The sequence below is a fragment of the Dromaius novaehollandiae genome, chromosome 5, assembly GCF_036370855.1.
Source record: "Dromaius novaehollandiae isolate bDroNov1 chromosome 5, bDroNov1.hap1, whole genome shotgun sequence".
NCBI lineage: Eukaryota > Metazoa > Chordata > Aves > Casuariiformes > Dromaiidae > Dromaius > Dromaius novaehollandiae.
This window is the reverse complement of record NC_088102.1, coordinates 38,993,298-39,017,301: the sequence shown is the minus strand read 5'-3', so window position 1 is coordinate 39,017,301 and position 24,004 is coordinate 38,993,298. Positions and strand designations below refer to the sequence as shown.

General features: G+C 39.4%; 1 protein-coding gene across 3 annotated transcripts in view; it reads left to right on the top strand.

The window, feature by feature from the left end:
- Positions 1 to 24,004, top strand: part of DCAF5 (DDB1 and CUL4 associated factor 5) — a 75,649-nt gene that overhangs the window by 19,806 nt on the left and 31,839 nt on the right. For all 3 annotated transcript variants that reach the window (XM_026095786.2, XM_064512505.1, XM_064512504.1), the window contains exons 5-6: positions 2,620 to 2,749; positions 21,770 to 21,983. In XM_026095786.2, coding sequence (XP_025951571.1) covers positions 2,620 to 2,749; positions 21,770 to 21,983 — 344 coding nt within the window. The remainder of the gene's footprint in view (positions 1 to 2,619; positions 2,750 to 21,769; positions 21,984 to 24,004) is intronic.

Genomic DNA, 24,004 nt, shown 5'->3' with positions numbered 1-24,004 from the left:
TTTGTACTTTCATAATATCCAAGTGGTTAGACCAGACACTGAATATAGCTTCCAAATTAAAAATGGTAAAATGCTCCTTTTTTGCCTTCTCCTTAACTCTGCACTGTAAAGATCTGCCTCTGTTAGGAGAACTACCTGTTGCTGACAGTGGAAGTCAACGACTGGTGGAACTGGACACTGTTGAAATGCATCTGTGTGGCTGAAACTGTTCAGTGTCTTGCGGTGATCTCCAATCTGATCTAAGTTTCTGAAATTGTATGAAATGAGGATTGTCTTTCTTTGTTCACAATTAAATCATGTTCATCGTTGCTACTGCTTAACTGTTGCTGAGACTTTGAAAGAGAAGGCTGCATCAGTGAAAACAGTGAAGAAGGGTTGGTTTGGTTAATTTGAGGTTCTTTTGGGGTAGCTTCTTCACTTCTCTGAATTTCAAGTAAGGGGGTTTCAAGTAAGGAGTCCTGAGTCAGAGTTTATATATAAGCCCTGCCAGCGTTTACTACAAAATATAACGCTTGTCACTGAGGTAATCCCCTTGTCTACAATGGTATTGTCATGGGAATGGGCACTGTGCCTGCCAGTGCGGGTGTTATTCCTGACTGTCCAACTCATTAAAATCTCACAAATAACCTCCTGGTTTAAAATAGAGTATTTAAAAAAGCTGAGAAAGTAATTCCAGTCTTCTGCTTCTTTGTCTTCTGCTGCTGAGTGACTTGCATAGTATTGTTACAAATTTTCTTCTAGTTTTTGTTAGGAGTGGTGTTGAGCTCCTCCCTTGAGAAACAAACATTTTCATGCTCCAGTGTATGAGCGCTGCAATTGTGAAATCAGCATAAAGAACAATAACAAAACTAAATCCCCTACTTTTCATTAATGTGACTTAGCACCTCATTAGTTTGGATATTGTAATCTCTCTTTAATTGGACAGGCTGAAAGGCAACTTCTCATACCTTAGAAGAACACTGTGGTACTAGGTCAGGCTATTTCTAATGAAGGCGCAAAGGAAAACACCAGTAATTAGTGACAGTGACCTGACTAACCGAAGGTGCACAAACTAAAACTGTTTATTTTAAAATTGCCAAATAAAGGAGTTCCATTTGCTCTCTGATGCTTCAGTTTCTCCACTCAGCTAATGCAAGCCAGTGTTTCTCAATAGGGGCTGCTGTTTTAATAGTACAGCATCATAGGTCCCAGCAGGGATCTGATTTGATTATGCAAATATAGAACGTCAGTTTTGCTGTTAAACCTTATTTGAAACTGCTGGCAGATCAACACCAGTCTAAAGCTTTTGGGTGGCTGGCAGAACAAAAGTTTGTTCCTGTTCTTCCCTTTCTCTGTACCTCCTACAACAATTAATGGCACCTGTGAGCTTCAGCTGTGGCCAGAGACTGCTAATTGAATGCTAGATAAGAAAGTCCCTGCCCCCAAAAGCTTGTAATAGAGCATAAGAGGAAGACACAGGACAAGTACATGCTAATTCTGTCTCGGGTGCATGATGGGCAGTAGGTATTGGGAATTTGGGAGGACTGTCTGTTCAGACATGTTTTGTATGCCTAAATGAGGGATATGGAGAAAGAAAATGAAGTGTCTTTGTAGGTATTTGTGAGGCCAAAGGCGCCTGCACACAGTGACCCAAATAAGGACAGTAGCGAGGTCTCCCAAGCATGAGGGAGCAATACAGCAGTTGCATCAAAGCAAACAGTGAATGGAAAATGGCATCATCCCTGGCTCAAAAGAGACATTGATTCTTCCTTCTTATTTGAGTGAAAGAATGGTAGTATGCTATAAAAGACACAGATAACAAAGAGACTTCGACTATGCCCAAAGCAGTAAAGCTGGCAGAAAGAGGCAGGATGACACGGTCAGCTTTTCCTAGTCTGCTCTTCTTGGAAGCAGTATTTTGATATAATGAGTGGGGCAGAGCAGCAGGCCAAAGAGTTTGTTACACTAACTGAAATGAGAGGAAGAGAGCCTGGATGAGCATATTTTTTGTGTGTGAACAGAAAAAGCTAACTGTTGAAATAGGTAGAAGAACCCCCTTCTGCTTGTAAACTTGTGCAACTGCTGAATAACGCTTAAAGACGTAATGGGCCTCTTCTCCTCAGAGTTGGCCATTCTTTTAGAGCTGACTTTCTATGCAAACTTATCCCATTTTTTGTAATATTTTTCTTCCATATAAGCAGTTGCTGCTGCAGTTAGTTTGGCTGACTGTGAACGGCTGGGGAGGCTTTCAGGTGTACATGGTCTTTGCTAGAAAGCTTTCAGAAGCCCTTCATATAGTCCTTATTAGATGAGTGTTTGGTCATGAACCTTAAGAAGATTCAAATACTTCATCTTTGTAAGTGGCTAGTTTTAAATTCTGGAAACCTTCCATAAGCAAAATGGTGTCTTGAAATCCAATATATATCCTTATCCATACTTGGACAAAGTTAATGTATACGTGGGTGGATTTTAAAACCTCAGTTTTTATATTGCTGTGGCTGTGTCAGCTTTAGAAATGGTTTGAACATGTCTCCATATCTTCAGATCTTGTTATGCTATTTCTATATTAAGCTGCCAAACTCATCAAACAGTCATATGCATTGTTTGTTCTGACGTCTGAAATCTCAACTTTTTCAACAGAGCCCTTCTGCTTGGCACACTACCCATCAGCTTTTCACAGTGTGATGTTTAATCCAGTAGAACCCAGATTACTGGCTACTGCCAACTCTAAAGAAGGTGTGGGACTCTGGGACATTCGTAAACCTCAGAGGTAAGATCTGGCTGACTTGGTCTTGTGCTGTGCTACTCTCCCTTGGGAGGTGACAGTATGCCACATCATCTTTTTTTAAGTCAGAACACAAAATGGTAAGAGAAAATGCATAACAAAGTTAACAGCAATATTAGTAATGCCAAATTAAGTAATTTTGCATAGTTAACATTCTTTTCCATACATATGATCTAATTTGATTCAAAAGAGGGCTAGATCTTCCACATTAAGGTAAGTGATTTTCCAGAAGCATGTCTGGCTTCACTATTGCAGGATTAACTCAGGCTGTTGTGTCAAGTTCTCATCATTATAGATAAAGCATTGGCTAGCTAATATTGGTAGAAGCCATGGTGGTCACTGCCTAGGTTGCAGTTTGTTTTTCTACCCAACTCAGTTTTCAGTAGCTGAGACTAGGGATTGCTGTCAAGTCAGCTTTTTACTCGTTATTTAAGAGTTTCATATGTCTTTCTAGACACCTAGATAATCAGTTTGGCAGTATTATGTGCCCCCAGATTTGCGCAGGATTTTGAATAAATTTACAACCGAAAGTAAGAGGCTAAGTTTGTTAGACCAGGTTGTAAAGTGCACGTGTGCAATGTCTGATACTGGAGTTTGGCATGCAGAAGTGATTAAGCTTCTGTTGAAGCCTTTTTTTAAACTTTCAGATTTTAAATGTAATTTTGCTTTTTGATCTTAATATCAGAAAAATTTTGAGCAGCTCAGGTAAATATGTATTCCTCCACTTTTTTCTTTTCAGCCTTTATATTTGTTTATTTTCAATTGTGAATGTCAGTATACAAAGAATAATTACAGACAAGTGAAAGGAGGAGAAGATAGGTGGCAGTGTGTTTACAAGGCAGTAGTCTCAGCTATTAAAATCTTCTGTGCTACACATATAAAGACTATATGAAGAGTAATGTTGGTACAGTGGCATAAATTGTACTGATAAAAATTCTATGTGGATGCAAAATCCAGATGAAGTCTTTAACTTGGGCAGCTAAGTGAAAAGGGGTCACCCTGTATAGTTGGACAGGTTATACAGGGCTAACAGGAATAAACAGAGGAGTTAACTATCTCTAAAGATACCAGCAGTGACTCTAATAAATGCAGGGGTAGATCATTTGAGTAAGCAATTCTCCTCATACAAATTGTAACAGCTGCTTTCTGGAACTGAAAATAGTGATCTTTTGTTATTTTTAGCTATTCTTCTTAAGACTTTGATCTCCAAAAGTTTCTTGATTTAGATATTGATGAGCTGTTGTTTGGAGTGTAGCAGCAATCAGGACATAGAATACTCTGAAGATCCTCAAGCTAGATGCCATCTTGCCTTCTTCCTCAGCCTTAATAAATGCAAGGCAAAATGTATGGTGTCGGCTTGTTGGGGGCTAGTATATGCGTGCTGTGATAGTCTGTGTTCACACATTTAGGGCCATACATTCCACCTGTATTGTGATTTTGTTCTTTCTGATGCCAAATATAATGTTGTTATAACATACTCTTATTGGTAATGCTTCCTGGCAAGTACTTCATATTCCTACAGGTTTAGCACCAGTGTGACACACACAATAACCTTTCACAAATATGAATTCTACAGTCTTTCTTGAATGGTGAAAGGGGAGGTGTAAGGGATGCCTTATGTAATAACCTCATGGTCATCCCCAAGGCTTTGTCTAAATTCAGATTTTCTTTTCTGGTCCTCATCTGGTCAAGGTAAATCTTCCCCATTAACAAGCTAAAAGGTGGTGGTTAAGCAGATGTGAACAAGACATCTTGCAAATATAGTGCTGAGCTTCTGGGTGCATAGGTCACACAGCTTCTTCCACGCTTAGGGGAATGCTGTTCATACACAACTCCCCCCTACAGCTGGGCATGCCCCATGTGTGCCGTACAGCTGATCCCTGCAGCACTGAATTTACAGTGTTTGCACCTACTAAGTCAGTGTGGTGCCTTGTGTAAGATAGGCATGTGCTTCCTGCCTCCCAGCACTCGGAAGAAATTGGGTAGTAAGGAGCAGGCTGCTTCTGTCAGAATAAATGCTGTAGACAGATATTTAGAGCCTCAGACCTGGGCTGAGCGAGCTGTAACCTGAACAAATGCAGGTGGTAAGATCCTGCTTTTAGCTGCTGCTTTTCTGGGATAGCTATCGACTTTCCTCCTTTGCATGACCAGAGATGTGCCTGTAGCGTGGTGAGAAGTGTATCACTGGCTGTGGGAAAGAAAATGGCCTAAAGCATTCTGGTGCCACTATGGTTTGTTCCCAAGAAACTCTTAGGAAAAAGGACTTTTCAGAGTGAGCTGTATGGATCGGGCTGGTGGGCTGCCAAAACCTGAGTTTCTCATATTTAAGTAAACTAGCCTAGATTTTTAGGGCTTTTTAAATTTTATTTTTAAAAGAACAGAGCATTTGCCAAAACTCCCATTTATCTCTGCAGATCTTGTTTCCTAATCTAGAAATGTGAAACTTAAAATTAATTTTTAAAACATCTGAGGGCAGTTTACTTTGATTTACAAGGAAATAAGTTTATTAATTTGTAGGTCAGTTCAGATGTAATCCTAGCTCCAAACACAATGACAAATGGAAGCCACAGTTTAGGTTTTTCTTCTGTGAGTTTTAGTTTGTTATAATATCTTCTTGGATAAACATACTGTGAACTTAATTATTCAAAAAAAAAAAAGTCTTAAGGGTGAAGTAATCCACATAGTGCTGTAAGTACTTGTGATAGACATTACATAGCATTGAAGTTGGTAAGTGGGTAAGTTTGTGTATGCTTTCCCTATTCTTCTTAATATGAAAAGATACAAAATGTAGCGTCAGGTATGAACCGTATCAGAAGCTGTTTGGCTGATGAGAAATTTAATAGGGAGATGGGCTTAAGCAGGGCCAAATTCTCTATAATTTAGGGATAAACAGGAAGCTGCCTGCATAACTTCATGCCAGAACTCTAGTAGAGCGGGGGAAGAGCTACTGCATCAGCTGCTGTTCTCATTGGCGGTGAAGCCTGCTAATGGTGGAAATCTTTGCTTTTCTGAACGTTTGTATCTCTGTTTTATACTGTCATCAGTATCCAAGAAAATGCAGTACTGCTTGAGGCGTGGGGAAGGATGGGTGGAACAGAGGTTTTTGGGTGAGATGGTGTGGAAGTATTAATTTGTTGGAATTGTAGAATAGAGCAGTACGTAGAGATGGTATAAAATAGCTAGATGTGCTTATCCCTTCCTCAAGCCTATCTTTTTATTTCCATTGCTAGGCATGAAGTTCACTTGTAAGGGACTGTGTTTAATGCCTTCAGCTGTCAAGGGAAAATTTCTTTCTTTTTTTTTTCTCCCCCTTCCTTCAATATTGATGTAATCTCTCCGAATCCTGTGGTAATCATTTCCAGCTGTATCATTCCACCTGTGGTGCTAGTAGAAATGGCTAGGTCAGGTAAACTTTAGATGTTTTGTCACTCTGTGTGTGGTAGTGAGGTTATGACCAGGGTTTGAATGTGTGGGAGGAATGGGAAGAAGTGTAGATACTCTTAGATCTTTGCTGTGGATTGCCAAAGTAGAAACTTCTGGTGAGTTACACAGGTTGGTAGCACTCCTCCCGCTTTGCTACATGAAAAGCGAAATCGCTGTCAGTGGTTAGTAAGTTGGGGCTAGTAAACACTTCATGTAAACTGTTGATGTAGCTCCGATTTCTCCCAGCTACTGTTCTGTTCTCTGTCAATTCTCAGATGAAAGCGGACTATAACTGGTGACGGCACTGCTTAATTTTCTTCATAACTGCAGACTATTCCTGGAAATCCTTCTGCTGCTCCCCCACAAAATCCAGAAACCAAATGAAAGCCGGGAATTCTGAAGACTAGCTGCTTGGGGCCCATAGTAACACTGTATCTAGTATTACCATCTCATAACACATATTACAGCTAACAATACTGTCACGGCGATACTCTTTACAGATGTAGGTGAAGTTTGGTGAGCCCACAGGATTCAGCTGGCATTCATCATTTGAAGGAGATAGGGCTTAATGTTAAATTTTTGCTTTTAATCAAGCAGAGGCTCCTTAGATGAGATGCAGGGGTTTTTTTAGCTTTGTTCAGCTTAGTGTGATGCACTGTTGGATAAAGGATGATTTGCCATAAACATCATAACTTGTACAATATTCAGTAGCATATAGCTGTCTCATTACATGCAACTTTAAACTACTAGCTCTAAATTTTCAGAGGTATTTACTGATTTAAATGTTTTCAAAGGTCACCATTTCTGGATGCTCAATTTGATCAAAACATTTCAATAACTCAAACTGTGGCTAATTGTCACTTCTGAAAATTCAGATTAAGAGTATCTTAAAGGTAGACACTTAGAAATATTATTTTCTATTTTTCTGTTGTTTTTGTCTTCAATCTAGAGAAGTATAAGTTTTTTTAAGAACTTTGAGCTCAAAATTCATGTAATTTACTGAACCAAGCATCCACAGTGGTCAGAGCACTTAAGTGGATAGTGACTGTATAACCTCATATTTATAACCTCTTGCTATTGTTTCCCAACAGTAAGCCCATGCATCTGGGACTGGGGGGAGGCAGAAGAGCTTCTCTTGTCCTCTTGCTGAAACCAGAAATAAAACAACATCCACAAACAACTTCTTGATGCCACAGGGATAGGATTGCAATATAGCTACTTAGCAACATTATCGCAAGGGATGGGGATGTCACGCTGAAAATCCTGTCACCCAGAAATGTCTTCTTGTTTGTCTTCCTCCTTTTCCCTTTTAAATGAGCATAAATGCAAGAGCATCCACAATTCAGTGCAGAATGGATCACTAATGTAACTATTATGTCTAAGGGTATTTAATTCCTTTGTCTGTACCTTATTAGGGTGACAGTATTAGGCAAACTTGGCAAGTTGAGAATGTTTTGGGATAGCATTAAAATCTTGAATGGAGTAGTGATATCTTAGTATGTTAGAGCATCAGAAATATTTTACTCCAAAATATACCACCGTTCTCCATTTGGGTTTTGTAAGAATTTGCGTCCTTGCCTGCTGTTAGAAGCCTTTAGCCAGGAGAGCCAGTGTTACCCACATCTGGTCAGACAACACTAAACACTTCTTCAAATTACAAGAAAATATTTTTAGGGCCAGAAAGGGTCCAGATTATGAGCAGAGTTTATTCATCTACTCTGATATTGGTTAACTTTTTGATGGGAAGCTGGGAGTACTTTATGCTCAGCTACTGTAGTGAAAGAAGGTAATTGAAAAGCCAGCTTTCCTTGACATACATGAGGAAATTTGTGGACATTTGCACAGATCTGAATTCTGAAAAATTGTGCTCATTTCAAATAGTCTTAATTTGATTAGTTTTGCTACCTGAGTCAGGATACACACCCAGATTTAATTAATGCAGGCATCTTCTTTTGTTTTGCCTCTTTTTCTGAGGTTCATACCCAGCTTGATATCCTTCTGGCTCAGAATTAGTGCGGCAAATGGGTCTTTCTCCCTTTCCTGCCACTGTGCTAATAGGATCTGAAAGTGATGTGCTGGCTCCTCCAAGATAGCATATGAAGCGCTGTTAAAATAGAACTAATTAAAGTCCAGCATGATTATGAGTTAACAAGTGATGCTAGAACTCTTGTAGTATTGCTGATTTTTCAGGTGGACTTTAAACTGAAATCAGGTGTATTGCTTGTTTTGTAAAAACAGTACCTTGAAAGGCTTACATGTATTCCTGATTAATGAGGCTGTTGTGAGGCCCTTATGCCACTAGAGGGGGTCTGGAATACATGTGTGTTTTTTTTCTTTAGGCAGGTTTGTGTATCTGAAACTGTCTTTACAATAATATACTAATATGTATTGTTAGAGAATTGTTGGGGGCAGCTCTTCACGTCATTTTTACGTATATATATATTTTTTTCAAAGCAATAACTTAAGTATTTAACAGGTATTTTTAGGTACTTCTACGTTCCCCCTTTTTTGCTTTTTCCCCACAACCTAATGCCCATCTCCTTCCTTTTTTTGGAATCAAAAGGTTGCTTTTCCCCCTAAGAACATATGGTAATTATCTCCTTAGTTCATTCTTTTCTTGTTTTCTTGTGGGGGGGGGGATGTTTTGTTTTGTTTTTTCTCCCTATCTGAACTAATCTGTAAGCTTTTGAGATCAATAGTTATTGGCTTGTGTTATAAATGACCACCGCATATATTTTAACTAGTCTTTGTACTGAAAAAAGGCTGTTCACAGTTGTGATTGTTTAGTGTTCTCTGCTTGTGATGGGAATGTTGAACCTGTATTTTCTACACAGTGGTATTCATTTGTGTGTCCAGTTCAAGGGTGAAAATGATAAATGCTAAGTCTTGAGTCAGGATCAGAAATAAGTGTTGCGTTGCCTTTTTTTTCTTTTTGAGACTGAGAGAGCCTATCTAAAAGTTCACAGGTCTCTATTCCTGCTGTGTCCATTGCACCGGTTCTGTCATTGCCCTGTTTTTGCGCCAGCTTGTCATGCTCACCCTACTAGAAAACAAACACTGCAAAAGCTGGGTAGCTTTCTTATGGGCTGGTGGGTTGAACTGGGTTCCGACAGAGCCCGGTGATTAGCAGAGGTGATGCAAGAGAAAAAAAGGGGCTCTGTAAGGCTGAGAGCAGGAGAAAGAGGGATGCAAGACCATCCTCTGTCAGGAGCAGTGAACTGCTAGATATGTTTAGCTGTTTGTGACATTGCTGTTTTTACTTGCTTGAGTGAAGCAGAGGGACTAAAGTTTTTCTCAGTACACTTGCCTTCCTGTTTTCATCTCATCAGCAGGTTCTTCACAAACCTTCCTGGTGGCCTTTTACAAAGTAGAAAAGGTGAAATGTAACCAGAGTTGGGGGTGATTTGCCTTCCAAGACTGGCTGTTTCATGAAAATAAACTATACTTGAGCAGTGTTTCTGCTTGACGTTTGGCTTTTTATGTCCCTGCAGTACGGTGTAGTGTTCCAGGATGCTGATCTCGAGTGCTGAGTCCTGGGAACCTTTGTCCCCAGAGCCTGAGTATTGGATTCAGGTTTTGAGTGGGGTAGAAATGTTTACATGAAATAGACCTTCTTACACTAAACACTTCTGAAAGTTCAGGAGAAGCCTGTGCTGTCTGTACAGATACTATTCGATTTAGTCTAAAGACCCAGTGATGAGTTAAAGAAATCCTGACCACCAGGGCAAATCTGACTGTCTCTTAGTGACTGTAACCTTACAGGATATCTTAAAAGCTAACTTGCATCATACAACTCATAATAAGCCCGAATTAGAGGGGTATCAATTTTTTGGTGTTTTCCATCAACACTTTGAAGACAGAGCCTACTTGGAACACTGATTCAATTTTGATTTCTTCGTGTCACAGCTAAGAAGTAACTGCAGGTTAGAGCCTCTTTAAAGCAAACTTTTTTTAATTCACTGAGCTGAAGATAGATATACATTTGAATGATGTAGTGCATTGCAGATGTAGTGCATCTTAATCTGTAGTGCATTGCAGATGTTTTGGAAAGTTCTGCACTTCTTGCACAGGAACAATCTTAATCCATTTGTTGTATTTTGCAACACCGAGTTTGCCTCTGACAATGAGTTCAGTAGGGTTCAGGGCTGTTTAGAGACTAGAATTGGTGGACTGGGAGATTTACTTTCAAAGTAACGTCTTTGGTTGTAATTGTTTAATGATTTTTCCACTCAAGTTTCTGATAAGGTGATACATGATGGCTACAGGAGTGGGATGGCAGGAATAAAATGTGGAGGTTTAAGATTTCTGCTTGTTTTTGCATTTTGACCTTTCCTGTAAGGGAGGGAAAATACTTACCATTTATAATGCATGTGCTTTGGAATTGCCAAAGCTCCTGGAGATTGGCAAGAAAGAGCCCTCTGTCACTGAATCAGCAACTACCTCTTTAATTATTTCAGTGCGATAAAAATGTGCGGGGTGTTCCTGTTTTTGAGACCTTTGTCGATCCTGCTCTAAGAAGAGCACTGTACTAGTGAGTGCAGGAAAAATGTGGGTATCTGGGCAACCAATTTTCATTGTCAGGTTTATCAGTTCACTCCTTTCCATGTCCAACTGAGCCATTTCTTGTGAATTCTGACTATTTTTGTACTGCTTAAACTAACTTTTACTTAGCTAGATTAAAATATAACAAGTTGTAAGTGCTGTTTAAGCACTTGCCAGGATGGGTCAACCACACCACCTCAAATAGTTCAAATAACTATTTATCCTCTCTCAGTTCAGGAAAGACACCTCACCTCACACTTGTAGCATCCTCATCTGTACTGCTTCTGTGCTACTGGAGCAGCTCGACTGATTTGTGTGTCTTAACCTAGAATTTGATACTCTTCTCACCAGGTACAGGTGCCTCACATGACACACAAGCTAACCTAAGATATTTTTCCCCCTATTTGTTTTCTGGTATTTCTTCAAAGTTCCTTTTTTATGTTATGAAAAGTGAATTGGTTGCTGACATTGGACATTGAATGGAGATTGAATTGTCCATTTATGGAAACCTTTCAGATGTGCTGAAGGAACTTTGAATGTGATGGTATCTAGGTGGGTTGTTCTTGTAGGGATATGTTTTGGACTGGTTTTCCTTACTTGCATGCAACTATAAATAAATTTCCAAACTGTTCTCTTCAGGTTTTAGCCAGAATCAAAGGACTACTTTGGTGATAGAAACATCAAAGGTAGTCTTTTCTGTCCCTCAAGTAGGGGCTGCTCAAGATAGAGGGAGTACTTTTGAATAAACCTTTCTGACTTTGGGCAAAGAGAGAGCATGACAATCACTTAGGCTTTAGTCATGCTGATGCTCAGGCGGTATTTCTGCTGGACAGAGCTCTTTTCTTCATGCCTACTGCTTTTTGGTGGTTGCCACTTTAAACCCGTTGGTGCTTCTTTTTCTATTAAAGACAGAAGTGCTGCCCTCAAGTTGTAAAAGATGTAGAACATTGAATTTATTGACAGATATTTTTGCTCTGAAGCAAGTGATCTTTTCTGGTACTGATGTGGGCACCAACTAACAGGTAATTTAGAGATACTTCAGAAAATATGCAAGTCTCTGCTGGATACTGCCTCTTATTCAAGTGCTTGAAGTAGGTGCTGTAGTCTCTCTTCTCCACCTCTGTGGCTTGTCAGTACTGTAGAGTTAACTAGTACAGTACCATAAAAAGAGCCCCTTTACTTGGCTTCTGTTTTAGATGTACATGTTCTTTATCTCATTTCAGTCCTGCTTTATGCCTGACCTTGTCAGCCCCTCTTGGGATAGAGGGTTTAGCTTAGCTTTTTTTACATTAGGCTGGTACCCTTCCTGCAGTAGAATGGATACAGGTTAGTCCACCAATGCACAAAGTGGAAGTCTTTGAAGATTTTTTGAGGAGAGAATGAAAGATTGTGACTTTCCTCTGTCATCCCCAGACTTAGTGATCAGACTCACAACTGGGTTTTGGAGTACCAAGTTTCAAATTGTATAATAAAAATGTTTAATTGTAGGTAGTTTAGTTCCTGTTCTCAGACAGGGCTGTTGTCTCTTCTGCGTAGCTTTTCCTGTCTTGATTTAATAGAGTTTTATTAAACCTTCATTAAATAAAATCACGGTATCATTTGCAGAGTTAGTCAACCCTCCATCTGATGCTTGTGGATTTTCTGTCTTGAAGGTTGAACTGTTCCACACATACCAGCATCCCCCCACTAGCCTTTGGTTCTGGCAAGGCACTAGGCACTGTGCCTTTGCTCTCCAGCTTGGACCCAAAAGCAGTAGTGGTATTCAGGTTTATAATTCTCAAGAATAAAAGTAAATGAAGTCAGGAAACTTTTATTTTGTTTCACAGTATTTGGTAGGGTCTGTTGATGGACCTCCCTTGCACTCAGTTTTTCTTTATCAAGGAGCAAGTATACTGCCTACTTCGAAAGCATCGTGATGTTTAATACTTTTTGCTAATATACAAATCTTTCCAAGGCAAGAATTTAAAGTGCAAAGTTCTAGCATCGTAATCCAGTTTTAAAAATAAAATGGTAATGTTATTTAAAAGAAACTGTGACTTTTGGTTTTTTTCCTTTTCTTAAGGAAGTAGGGCTATGATCATATAAGCCTTGCCCTACTGACTTTTGCACCCCATTTCAATGAACAGGGGAATAGAAAGGAATTACAAGAGATACTTTTTTTTTTTTTTTTTTTTTTTGGTAAAAAATGGTGACTAAATACAAGGGAGAGATCCTCTTAGTTCCTCTCTTTGCAGGGAGAAGTCTGAAACATTAGTTCATCCCTTTTACTAGACATAGGAAATAATCTTTGAAACTTAAGTCCAAAGGAAACCAGTGAACTTGATTTGATGAGACCAAATTTGTATGTGGAGTCGCATTTAGTTGGCTTTATGTGGCAATTTGCCTTCCATCTTGTACCTGGTAAAAGCAAAAAATTTTACTGATTTGAGACCAGAATGTGCTTTTGTGGGAACATCTTAGATCTCTCTGCTTTTCATTTCAAAAGAAAGGCCAACTTTATTATTTATTTATTTCATTAAAGCTAGCAGTTTGTATAGCTTTGGTAAATAAAAATACAAGAAGCTTTGCTAGAGAAAAGAAGGTATGGTGTTTCTTGCTTGCATGAGAGAACGCCTTTGATGTTATTCAGCTTTCCTAATGCAATGCAAAAGGCACAGCACAAGAGCATGTGCACAATAGATGCTTCACAGGACTGTGGTATTGCTACATCACTGTTTTTGCACAGACACTGAAGTGTGAGAATGGAGTTTACTCTTCGTAAAGAATTATCAACTGCTGCACTCAGATTATCTTTCTGAAGTAGTGCACTCTGGCAGCTGTGTACCTTACGTTATACTGACTTCTGTGCATGCTTCATTTTGGAAACAACTACTGTTCCTTCCTTTGGTCTAAAGGTCGTCTTCTCGTGCCACGTCTGGCTCTATTTGCATTTTCTCTATCTGGTTATCTGATGAAACCTATTCATCTTTGTTATGCTGAATTTGGCCGACCAATGTTGTCTCCCACGGTCTCTAAACCCTTCTGCCAGGTACTGTTTCTTAAGAGTCTGAATAATGCAATCTGTTGGTAGAATTTAGGGATTAAAAAGGGAGGAAAGTGATTGGGTGATTTAGCTGGTTGGCTGTGGTTGTTGGACAATTACTCTTTAATTTGTATTCTCTGATTTTCTTTTTTTTTTTTTTGAATATAGCTAAATGTTTTTCTTTCTTTCCCCATGAAATTATTTTATTGTTTACTAGATCTCATTTATTACTTACATTGTAGTAGCACCTAGAGAACTCGCACGGAGAATGAGACTAGGACACTTGTGCCTGCTGACTCTCAGGTTTGTAGTGAAAGCAAGACTGGGACGGTGTGAATGTTTGGGAACCGGTCTATACTATATGCCTTACACACAAATGATAGGGATTTTTTGGTCATCATCTGCTAGTGTTTAGTTGATACAATGGCAGAGGTAAGCCTTAAGTACTAAAAAGATAGAAGTATACAGATGCGGGGGAGAGTTGTTTATTACTCTCTAGTACTCTCATTTTCCTCCTCAAAATAGTGAAAAATCTGTGGTTTTCCTTGAACGAAGGCAGAATAAAGGAAAGCATAATGATATTTTCTGGAGAGCTACCTGAAATCATTGGTGATGCAGCTGTAGCATTCAGTGCTTCGATTAGATCATAAAGGTGAGAGGCAGGGCAAAAAGGCCTACCTCTCATGCAAGCCTTTGCCATTATGAGGTCTGGCTGCTCTGGGTACATAAATCTGGTGGTGCTTGACGTTCTTAAGGCTCTAGATTCTGAAATCAGTTATCAGATGAGAATCTCTATTAAAAATATATATAAATTATTACTCTGCTGGCTGGGAGGGAAGGGTGAAGCTTCTGTTCACCTTAGAGCTTCCCAACGAAGAAAGTTTAATAAGGATGGGTATTCCTTTTTATATTAACTTCCTTACTTTTAAGCTTAATGGTAGGGAGCAGAAGGAAAGGAATGTCATATTCTTGATCTTTTAGATTCCTCACTGTAGATTCCCTACTTCTTCCAGTCTTGGTAGATGCAGTTTGTTATACTTGTGTGGTTTCCTTGAAGGAAAGGAAAGGTGTTGAATTTTGCTAACAGTACAGACCTTTAATTTTATTTGGTTATTCTTTAAAGTCCAATAAAAAAAAATCCCTTGCTTCCTGTTGAGCATGCTGGGTGATATAGTTCTAGAAGAGATTTCTTGAAAAGATAGTAATATAATCAGAAATATTGCTAAAGGGATGTAGAACAATGAGCATATTACTGAGAAATAATAAAATCTTGGGTATGGCTATTGTGCTTTCTTTTTCTTTTTTTTTTTTTTAATCTTAAGACAATGACGGACTTCCTTCATGTTTGTTTGTGTCTCTGAATACTTACAGAGGAAACCCCAAACACTTTGACATGGCTGATCTGCTTTTCAAAAAAACTGTCTTGAAAATTCTGAAAGGATTTTAATCTACCTTTTTAATATAAGGCATGCATGTTAGTTGATCCTGTGTTTGCTTTCCTATCACTGATTAATTCTGCTCTAAGTTTTGCTCCAGACTACAGAACTATTGTGTGTGTTTTTACACAAAAAAATTTTCTTTCAAAAAAAGAAACAACCCCTTTCTGTAGAGTTTTCCAGGCTGAGATCCTATTTGCCAAGTTTCATTCCAGTTCTTTTTGCACAGTTAGAAGTTCCTCAATTTAGTGGTTACAGAAATGCTGACAAACACAATTGCATGCAATGGTGTGTATTAGTTACAAGCATTCAATTCATTTTTTCCTTTTAAGGTCATTCTTTCATTAAATTAGTTTCACACACTGCTGTTTATGATATCAACACTTTCTCCCTTCCTTCCTTCCTTCTCCCTCTTAAATGACTCTCATTTCCCAGGGATAGTGACTGTACTCAATTCATTGTCAGATTTGTAGCTTATCAGGAGTCACTATTTAATGGTTCAATTTAATGCTGTCATGCACACCACTTTATTTTACTTCTACCAAGGCACTATGATCTTCTTTCAGTTTTAATGGCCACTGTATGTTGCCAAGCTAATGTTTGAATAGCCTGGGTTAAGCTTATGTTACTAGTCAGGCAGTTGACTTTTCCAAAAAAGATGAAACATCTTCTTTGTTTAAAAAGGAGGAGAGGGGAGGAGGAGGGGGAAAAGCTTGCTTCAGGTATAGACTTTTCCTGCAGAGGAAATGTGCAAGTGGTGCAGATTCTGACTGCTGTGAGACTCCTTCTTCCCCCACCCCGCTGGCTGCCAGTAGGAACGGATTTATTTACATTAGTGGTGCTACTCTTGGATTGAAAGCCTCCCATTGTTTGGCTGAACTGGTATTTAGTTAACACTTGAGTGCTGCCTGTATGCAGCATATCCAACTACGGAAATGACCATATTGCACGTAACTGCCCATTTGCTCCCTCCTCAGCCTCCCTCCAGCTTCAGCATGTGTGTTTGGATTTTAATGTACCATCTGTGGACTAAATATTTCTCTTAATCATACAAGGTGACTTTTTAAAAAAAGCCTCAGAAGTGTGTATGTCTTTTTCTATATTGCTTCTGGAGCTGGTAGGCAGCATCAGCGTTCCACTGCTGCCTGGGGGAGCCAGATTTGGAAGCAGACTAAATCCCAGAGTAGTCTGGATCCAGATGCGTAAAGATAATGCCTGTGACAGAAAGTGGGCGCTACCTATCATGGTCAGACATGCTCTTTTAGGAGTGTCCTCAGATTTCTCACTAGCTGTCATGGTCTGGGTCTTTGAGGTGGGAATACTAAGTCTGATGCATTAATACATTTTTCAAAAAGTACAAGATATGCCTCTGAAATTCCTTGCAGAGAAAGGCTGGAGCATGAAGTAAGGAGCAGGCAGAAGGGGCAGTTCTTACATGAGCAACATATCCAGGCATGTCTACACTGCCCCAGATACTCCTGTTTAAAAAAAATAAAATAAAATAAAATCCCAAACTAGCACTAGGTAAAGGTAGAGAGCAGCACCATGATGCAATCTGAAAAGTAGGGATAGGCAATTTAACACTGTACATGCTTAAACACAACTCTCCCCATCCTGCCTCCTCCAAACCTTCTTTCCCCCATCCCTCCCCCTCCAAAATAAAAAGTGAAAACTCTAGTTCTGAGGCTACCTTGGCTCTAAAAGTATGGGAGGAGGAGCAGGTTAGTCTACTCTACTGCATTGTATAGGTGGACTTGAGAAGCTTTTAGAGCTTCTTGAATCAGACATCCTCTTCAGTATTAATGAAACATTATTAATGGTTTAATACTGTCAATTTCCTGCAGTTTTGATGGAGATGGAATAGTCTAGAAGTCTTATTAGACAAATTTTTTTTTCCTGAAGCCAATTTCATTGTTTTATGATCAACTAAAATAGGATTTTATAGTGCAAGATGCTGAGGAACTGAGGTTCCTCAGTTCTAGGTACTGCCTCTATGTGCACAGCCTCCACTAAGAGGCAGAGAGACTTCACAGATCTCTGTGTGAGGTAGGACCATAGCTCTTCCACCACTATAGACCTACCTGCCCCAATGTCATATTTCTAATCACCTCTCTCATGCATTCTCTCTTAGGAATAGAGAGAGAGAGGGAACAAATCTTTCTCCTCTGTGTTGATTAGAAAATAGATGTCACCTAAGTATCAGCTCCCTCTCTCCGTAGCTTGTTCAAGGAGAACACGGTGAAGTTAATTTACCAAACTCTGCCTGAAGGTTAAGTTTGAGAGAGGCAGAGAGAAGCAAACAGGACACAGCAGGGTGGGAAAAACAAAACAGTGTCTTGTGCTTAGTGCAGCAAAATGCTGCACTTGGGGCTATGGAGTCTTATCCTGGAGGCAGAATTGAGGCAAATTGGGAAGGTCAACAGCATGTTGCTCTTGTGTATGAGTGATAAGCAGATATTTTAGCATTTCGTTCTGTATCAGCCAAACTTAGCCCACTGCACTTCTTTAAGTTTGAGACAAACATTGTGGTCAAGGAACAGCACAAGGTGTGTTTGCATTGCAAGTCTGCCTGATTTGTGTGGAGTGAGAGTATGAGATAGGCAAAGCTGTGGGGCTTTTGAGAGGTCTTAAATATGCAGCTTCTTTGTTCTAGACCTCTTGCATGCCTATATTATTACAGTCTCCAAAGTTCTAGTCTTTCTTACTTTCAGTAGTTTCTGAAGTAAAATACTCTTGTAGAGCCTTGTTTCCATGAAGTTGCTGAAAAGCAATGTGGAATTCAACTCCAAAAAGTGTTTTGTTTGATAGCTTTGACTGCTAATGAAAACATCTGTAAAGTAGAACAGAAACTGGCTTGATACTACACTACTATTACTATAAAATATAATTTCAAAACACTTCAGGCGGAGCCTAATAATAGTAACCTTGGAAACTTTGCTTGAAGGTTTGAAAGCATGGGGCATCTGGAAGGCCTGCTCACTTTTAGACAGGAGAAAATTCTGAATTGCATGTACATTGCAGAAGAGAATTGGTAATAAGGAAAGGGGAAGGGGTTTAGTTTTGGTACAGAGATGACCTACATCTTAAAATTAAGAAGAGAAAGGGAGGAAAGAGGAGAAAAAGCAGTTAAGTGACAAAGGGAAATGACTTCGGGAGAGACGGCTAGAAAGGAATTGGAAGATGAAATGACTTAGATAAGCATTACTGCTATGAGGAAAAGAATCTGAACAGTTAATTTTATAAAATTAAAACTAAATCTGTGAAATGCTCCTGAAGAACTTTTAGCTAAAAATGCTGGACAATAAGTTAGGTCTGATTGGTGTATGTGTGTGAGGTATCTGTGTGTAAACTGATGTTCTCATGGAGAACTCTTACATTTTTGTAGAAAAAAATGACCTGTCAGCCAAAAAAAAGTGAGTGTATTTCTTCTGTTTTTTTTAATATATATATATATATATATATTTTTTTTTTTTTTTTAAAGGAAGTGGAAACTTCCACAGAAAACTTTTCTACTCTACACAAACCTATCAGGAGAGGGGGAGGTATTTTTTTGTTTGTTTTTGTTTTGTCTTGTTTTGTTTGTTAATTTAATGCTTGACTGAGTATTTTGAGTTGGCTGAGGACTTTATTGATCTCTTTGACAAAAAGAAACCATGGATGATGGGAGGCAGAGAGGAGATCCTGAAAGTCTGTTTCCAAAGTTACAGTTTCCAATGGTAAACTTTCTCATGTTTTTATTAAAAACTATAAAGCACTGTTAAAAGAAGCTCAGTGGCTTTGCCTAAGAGAAAGGGAATGCACTCCCTGCATCAACAGGTCTGAGAAGGTGGGACTGTTCATGCTGATGTAGACATTCAGCATTCCTAGTTCCTCTTGAAAAATATTGATTCCACATCTTCCTAAATATCAAAGCTAGATGCCATTCATTCTGTAGCCCTTAGGAAGCTTTGCTATAAGTGCCAGGTATATCTGTTAACCTAAAAATTGAGAGCTTTTTCAGTTTCCATATATGATGGAAACTGTTTTGGCGTACTGTGTCAGAACTGTGTCAAGTTAATCAAAATCTACAGCCACCAGTGGAGCATTTTCAGTTCCTTACTTGTCAATGCTAGTGCTTGTAGAGCTGTGGAGAGCTGGTGCAGAGGGCTTATCTACCTTGCCTCTTCCTCTTCCGTCCCTAGGGTTGATTTGGCCAGGTTACTGCTAGTGCCGCGTGAGAGGGGACAGGATCTGGGGGCAGAGGAGGAGGCAGCAGAACCTCGCAGCCTGGCTTCTGCCCCGCTGGGGAGCACGCGCCCTGTTAGCTCGTGGTTGTGGGGGCACATCCCTGGCGTTGCTGCCAACTGTGATAGTCCTGCCCGCTCCCCTGGCTCTTTGTGCCTTCTTTTATATGTCTCCTCCCTTGTAGCAATGCAAGCCTCTGTGTGATGAGCAGGGAAATGACTGGGATCAAAACTTAACTCTCTTGATTTCTTTGCATGGTTCCTTTTTACCTAGATTATTTCCTTGGTGTGGGTTGCTGCATGAGCACTTGTGGGTAGTAGGAGAAGGAGGTGGCGAAGGTGTCGTCATCTGTTCTGGGAGTAGTAAGTTGGCTTTTGCTGACTTGAAGTGATGATGAAACAGCAGGTGAAGCTACACTGATCTGACTTGATCTGATCTGTCACCACTGTCACCGAAAGAGGATTGTCTTTTTCCTGCTCCTGGACGGTTGGTTTTGTGCCTTCCCTTAAACCTGCTCTGGCACTCGTTGGACCTTTCAGTGAGCCAGCACAAGTTGCTCACCTGGTAAGAAAACTGCCCCCCCCCTTTACTCCTCTCACTCTGCTAGTGTGCTGAATTGGCTCATGGAGACGTCCATGGAGAGGCACAAGATAAGCAGTGGAAGCAAGTGACTGTGAATAGAGGACAAGAGGAAGAAGATGAAACAAGCTGACAGAACAGCACAGCTGCTTTATCTAATGTTACTCTACAGTGTTAGTTATGTTGGGTCTCTATGTAGCTGAAATCTAGATTCATCAAGAGTTAAGAAGTGTATGCATAGCTGCTCAAAAAAACAGTAAAATGCGTTAAGAGTTTTTGGTGTCCAGCTTGAAGTTCTTACTAATTAGCTTTGAAAATGTGACTTCTGATTCCTTTGTGGCACCCTGCCTTTGATAGTTTGGTTTGAAGTGGAGTCTTCTGTTTTGCTTTTTGTTTTTCTTTAACGCTGGCTTAGGAACAATAGTTTGTTTTGTTTTGTTTTTTTTAACTATCTCATGTAAGAATGCATGCTTCAACCTGTGAGGAATGTGGCTTTCCCTCCACGCGGAGTGACTTACTTTTCACAAATGCTGAGGCAGAGAGCTACATCTGAAAGTATGATGCATTGAAACCTATGAATAAACTTCCTTCTAGAATCTCCTGCTTCTGTGCTGGCATTCCTGTCTGGTCCAGATGATGCACAAAAGTCACAGCTCTTAACATGAGATTTGAGGGAGATTGCTCGAAACCTGTTTACAAAACCTGGCTCCCGTACTGCTGAAGGAGGTTTCAGCAACTCTGAACAAAAAAGGAATAAAATATCTTCCTTCTGTGTCTCCCTTGCCATGCACATACTCATTTAAAGTACAAAGGGATTGAATAAGTCTCTGAAGAGCCCAGAAATCCCATATAGCGCTAGCTGAATTTCAAGTATGCTTTCATTTTCTTCAGGCTCCTGGATGAGACAAATTCCCTGTTCTGTTATTGTTTTAAAAGAGAGCGTATGGAAACAAATAGCCCTTTGTTTTGTTGCCTTCTTATTATGTGTCAATAAGAACTGATTAAAAAATACTCAAGCTCTGCTCGTACAACCTTATATGGGACAAGGAAACTAGCTATTTCAACCATCTAAGTGTTTTAGGTAATAGTAGTATCATGTGTTAGCATAGTTGTCTTGCCTACTTGGCAATATTTGTAGATGAAGCAAGTCTGAGATTAGCTAAGTGTCTTATTTTAGCATTTCTTGCAATAACTTGTTAGTAAAATGGCCTTTTAAGACAGCTGGAACTGATTGTGTAGTCCAAACATCCTCTGATACCCTGTAGAGATGTAAATAGAAGCAGAAGTGAGATAATGGTCTAAGTATCTACAATTGGAGAAAGTGCCATCCCACGCCTGGATGGTAGGAGGGAAGGTTGGCTTGGCTGGATTAGGCACTAGCTGAACAAAAAGAACCGAGTGCTGTTGGTCTAAATGCAGACATCCCAGAACTTCCAGAAATACAACAATAGCCCTTTTAAGGCTTGAGATTACTCTGTGAGACTTTGCTCCCATGCAGGAAATATATTTGTTGTTAACAAAACCACTCCCATAGAGACAGGAAGATTAACTTTAGTCTTCTGAAGACTTTATAGTCTTAGCATTTTGATAGTTTGTCATCCAACCTTTGAATCAAGATTGTTCAGGAGTCAGTTGCTGCTTTGAAAAAAATTAAACAGGATTAGAATTTACTGGGTCTTGTTTGTTTGAAATTGCTCAGTAAAGGTAAAGAGAGAATTCTGTCTTTAACTCAGTTCACATGGGTGGGCCAGCTCACTTGTTCCCTCTTTCTTTTCCCAGTTCGCTGCTCCGCTATGGTGGAAATCTGTCCCTTCAGAGTGCCATGAGTGTCCGGTTCAACAGCAATGGAACGCAGCTTCTGGCGCTGCGTCGCCGCCTCCCACCGGTCCTCTATGATATCCACTGCCGACTGCCTGTCTTCCAGTTTGACAACCAAGGGTACTTTAACTCATGTACCATGAAGAGCTGCTGTTTTGCAGGCGATCGTGATCAGGTAATAAGCAAGTGATGCTGTCCTGAGTCTCCAGAGTTTCCATGAGTGTTTGAAGACAACTCTATAACCTCCCCCCACCGATTCAGGAGATAAAACAGGAGAGGCAGGACTTGTGTAGTTTTATTTCAGTTTTACTTCAGAACTATTTTGCAACATATACTTTAAAAGGAGAAAAATATCACTAAAGCACACAATGTATTTTACCTCTTCATGAATGTGGTCTAATACTTGGAAGTTGATATTCACAAGAAAAGTATTTACAGAGGCTTTTTAAGCCCATTTAATATGATAGTAGATCCATGAATTAGGCAATATTGTCTAGGTATGATAAGGAAATGTCTTCCTTTCATTTCTATATTGCTTTTAAAAGTGGGAGGCAATCCCACAAAGCCTAAATATTGTGAATTTATAAAGTTCTTAATTCTTGTTTCAAATTTTAATGTTTCTTCATTAATGATAAACTACTGGACCAGATAAGTCTTTATGGTTCAGTATCCCATCAGTGAGGATGGCCAGTGGTTAGGGAGGAGTAGTTTGGTGCTCCACTGTGGTAGGTCTCAGTCCCTACTGCCAATCATAAAGAAATGGGCCACTCGTAGAGTGACTAACAGAAGTTTGCATATTTCTAGAGCTGAATGTTGTCTTTAGACAGCTGTATTTAATAACCACTAAGGATGTTTAAGAACAAAAAAATGTATTTTCAAGCTACAACACTATAAAACTAAGTAAGATCTGAAAATTTCTCTGCTGTCATCAGTAAGAGTTCTGCAGTAAGAATTTGTTCGCTATTCTATTGCTGCTGCAGGAGGCAGAGTTGAGCTTCTTTTGGATTGTAAGAAGGAAATACATTTGCGTCACTGAAATGAGCAATGTGACTAGTGGGCATGGGGGGAGGTAGGTGTGCTGCGTGTTGCTTTTTGGCATAAAGTTTTTGCTGCAAAGAAAATATAATACTGAAATGATCCTAAAAAAATATCATGGGAATTTACAATGGGAAACACCTCTATTGTTTAGGGGAAAAATTGCTGCTAATCTGAAGCGCATTGTATAGTCAGCCTAAAGATGACCCTGTTTTTTTCTCCTCTGGAGTTAAAAGTATACTTATATATGCTCTAACAATAGTTTAGCTTCTGATCTAATAATAAAACAAAAGCCTTAGTGTCTGTTGTTCCACTTTTCAAACCATTTTCTGATGGGTCAAGTGGTGTATTAATGGGAAGAATATGGTCATTCTGCACCAGGTTGATGCTGTGCTTCAGAAGCGTGCCTTTTCTTTTCTTTTTTTTTTTCCTAAACCTGATAGTCTTTCACCTTGATGGACTTTTTGATCAGCTAAGTAGCAGCACATAATGCTACTAATCAGTTGGAAGTTAGAGCAAAAGGAGCTCTATTCCCTTATGAATGCTATAAGAAGCTAAGAGGGAAGATGTGGTTTTAATATATGGAATATCAGTGAGATAGGCTTTGACGTATAGGTACATGCTTATATTTGTAAAGCCAGTTTTCCAACTGGAGGAAAAAAAAGGATGAAATCACAGGAACTGCAAAGGTGTAGTCTAACTGCGCATGTCCCAAATTGTCCAGTAATGCCAGGCTTAGCTGACTTAGATTGCCAACAGTACGGATAGTCCTTAGGGACTGTCTTTTACAGAGCGCCCAATTGTAGTTGCAGGCGGATCTAGAAAAGAAGGTTAGAACTGGAACCTATTGCAAGATATGCAAGATGGGTGAGAAACTTGCAGAATGTTTTTTGAGATTTACCCTGTTACAAAACTAGTGTGCCTCTATTTTTGGTAAGTTTGTGAATATAAAATAATGTATCTCTTTCCAAAATCAGAATTCACCTATAAAGAGCACAAAAAAGGGTTCCAACTTTTGCTCCTTTTGCAGGGAGCATTTGAAAAGATTTAGGCATAATAAAGTTGTATGCAAATTGTGAGTGTCATTTGCGGTAGGAAGATTTATTCAGAAATTTTATCTTGTTGCAACTCTGATTTTATCCTCCTTTAGTTTTTCTTTTC